We start from the raw sequence: 2,270 nt of genomic DNA, 5'->3' as shown, positions 1-2,270 counted from the left end.
TCGGCCGGCGAAGGTCTTTCCGGGCAAGTCCCCACCCGGACCCCGAAAACCCCCTCGGCCCTGAACGGGCGCCAATTTCCCTCCCAGCGAAGCTCCCGTAGTGTTGATAAGGGACCCCCGCCCCCCCCGACCCCCAACCAACCCGGGCTTGCCCGGACCCGCCGACCCGAACCTTCGCCTACCCAAAGCGCCCCGGGGTCCCCGGAAGTCCCCAGGGACCCGGGGCCGGGCCGAGGGGGGTAGAGACCGGGGGAGGGACCCTGCGAGGGAGTGGGAGCCGACCTGGGCATCCAGCTTCGCCTCCTCGGACTGTCGCCTAAACTCCGTCTCCGCGTGTTTGTCTCTAACCGTCCCTCCATCCCTCCATCCTGCGCTCCGGGACCGTGGGATCCCCTGGGCTGATCCCGCAGCTCCTGGATGCGGTTCACGCCGCTGTCCTGGCCGGGGCCTCCGCAGGGCTCCGCGCCTTCCAGCCTGAAAAAGACCAGCTGCTCGCGGCCCTGGAGAGGACGATCCGCCCGGACGTGGACCAGCTGATGGGGCTGCGGGGGCGCGTGGCAGGGAAGCTGCGAAGTGAGCCTGGGGGGCGGGGCGGGGCCTGGGAGACGGGGCGGGGCCTGGCCTGGAGGGGCGGGGCCTGGGGACAGGGCGGGGCCTGGCGGGGCGGGGCCGGGAGCCTGAGAGAAAGAAGGGACCCAGGTCGGTGTAAGGGGCGGGGTCATGAGGAGGGCGGGCCGGGGAAAAGGGGTCCGGCCAGGGATGGAGCGGGTGAGTCTAGGTGTGGAGAGGACAGGAGGCCCTGGCGGTGGCATGTCTGAGCCGGGTTGCTCAGTCAGATGGCGGAGGGGCGCCCACTGGGCTCAGGTACAACGTGAGCCGAACTGGCATCTGGACTCGGCCTTCCCGGCATCGCTTCTGAGTCGACCCCACCGCACTCGAAGGAAAATGGGGCGGAGCGGGTGCTCAGAGTCTGCGTTCCGCCCACCTCACCCTGCGGAGCCTCGGGTCTCCCACGACCCCACTTGCGGAGCACGTGGCGAGGGAGACCCAGGCCAGTGCCTTCCGCCCTCAGCCGAAGTCCAGGGCGCCCTGGAGTGCTGCCTGCGCAGGAGGGTGGACGCACAGCTGCCCCGGGTCACGCAGACTCTGCTGGACATGGTGGAAGCAGCACTGGCGGCCGTGCAGACCCTCCTAGCCCAGGGCATGGACCGCCTGGACCGCCACCTGCGTGGGAATCCCTCGGGCGCCCGGCTGCGGAAAGAGGTGGGCTCTAGCGGGTGCGGGCTGTTAACCTCATAGAAGAGCTGCATGAACGTTGCATCTTTCTTGTTTGACAACCTTTTCTTTTTAAAAACCTCGAAACAACTTTTTTCTAGGCTATTTTTTTTTTTTTTTACTTATTATGGACAACCATGCTATGGTTATCAGGACACTGTTTAAAATGTGGGGGAAAGGGGTAAGATGGTGAGAATAGCACTTAATAATGTCAGTTTGGAGTCACCTTCCCCACAAACTCTCCCTCCTGCCATTCCTTTGTCCCCAGAGGATTCTGCTCTATGCAGGTCAGCTCAGTTCTTCTGATATTAAATGAGCACCTACTATGCACCTTCCACTCATTACGCATCCACTCCCTAATCACCTCCATCCGGATCTGTCCCTGGCCCCTCTCTGCATCTGCAGCTGCCTGTGCCTCCCTCATCACGGAGGCAGTTACACACCATTGTGGTTGATTATCTCCAGTCTATCACCCTAAACTTTCCTGTGAGCTCCCAGAGGTGTTGGGTGACTCCACTCATGCAGGCCTAGGGCTCAGCCCCGAGAGGCCACCAGATGGTGGGCATAGGTGCCACAAGGACTGAGTGTGCCCACTTCCCCTCAGTCCTGCCCGCACCGCATAGTATCATTTTTCCAGGTCTTACCGTTTTATGCCCATCACACCACACCTTACTGTTGCTTTTATTGTGCATTTTTGTGGTGATAACCAAGGTAAGATGTGTTCCCATTTGTGTTTTTCCTTCGCTGCATCGGCTGTGAGGCCCTGGGCCCGGCTTTTCCATCAGCTGATGGTGTCCTCTCACCTGACTGCCGTTGGAGCACAGGTTTACGCCTTTGGGGAGATGCCATGGGATCCGGAGCTGATGCAGGCTTGCTACCGCGAGGCTGAGCGGAGCCGGGGCCGCCTGGAGCAGCTGGTGGTGCCCTTTGGCTTCCTCGGAGCACGAAGTCTGGTGTTTGGGGCCCAGGATCTCGCACAACAGGTGAGGCCAAAG

General features: G+C 62.2%; 1 protein-coding gene across 1 annotated transcript in view; it reads left to right on the top strand.

Moving 5' to 3' along the window:
- The window catches only part of FAM129C (family with sequence similarity 129 member C), an 18,993-nt gene that overhangs the window by 8,556 nt on the left and 8,167 nt on the right, over positions 1 to 2,270 (top strand). Inside the window, exons 4-7 of the mRNA XM_023748331.1 lie at positions 189 to 325; positions 411 to 573; positions 1,073 to 1,263; positions 2,100 to 2,258. Coding sequence (XP_023604099.1) covers positions 189 to 325; positions 411 to 573; positions 1,073 to 1,263; positions 2,100 to 2,258 — 650 coding nt within the window. The remainder of the gene's footprint in view (positions 1 to 188; positions 326 to 410; positions 574 to 1,072; positions 1,264 to 2,099; positions 2,259 to 2,270) is intronic.

This window comes from Myotis lucifugus, unplaced genomic scaffold (assembly GCF_000147115.1).
Source record: "Myotis lucifugus unplaced genomic scaffold, Myoluc2.0 scaffold_1276, whole genome shotgun sequence".
NCBI lineage: Eukaryota > Metazoa > Chordata > Mammalia > Chiroptera > Vespertilionidae > Myotis > Myotis lucifugus.
The sequence above is the reverse complement of the archived record's forward strand: the minus strand, read 5'-3'. Positions and strand labels throughout refer to the sequence as shown.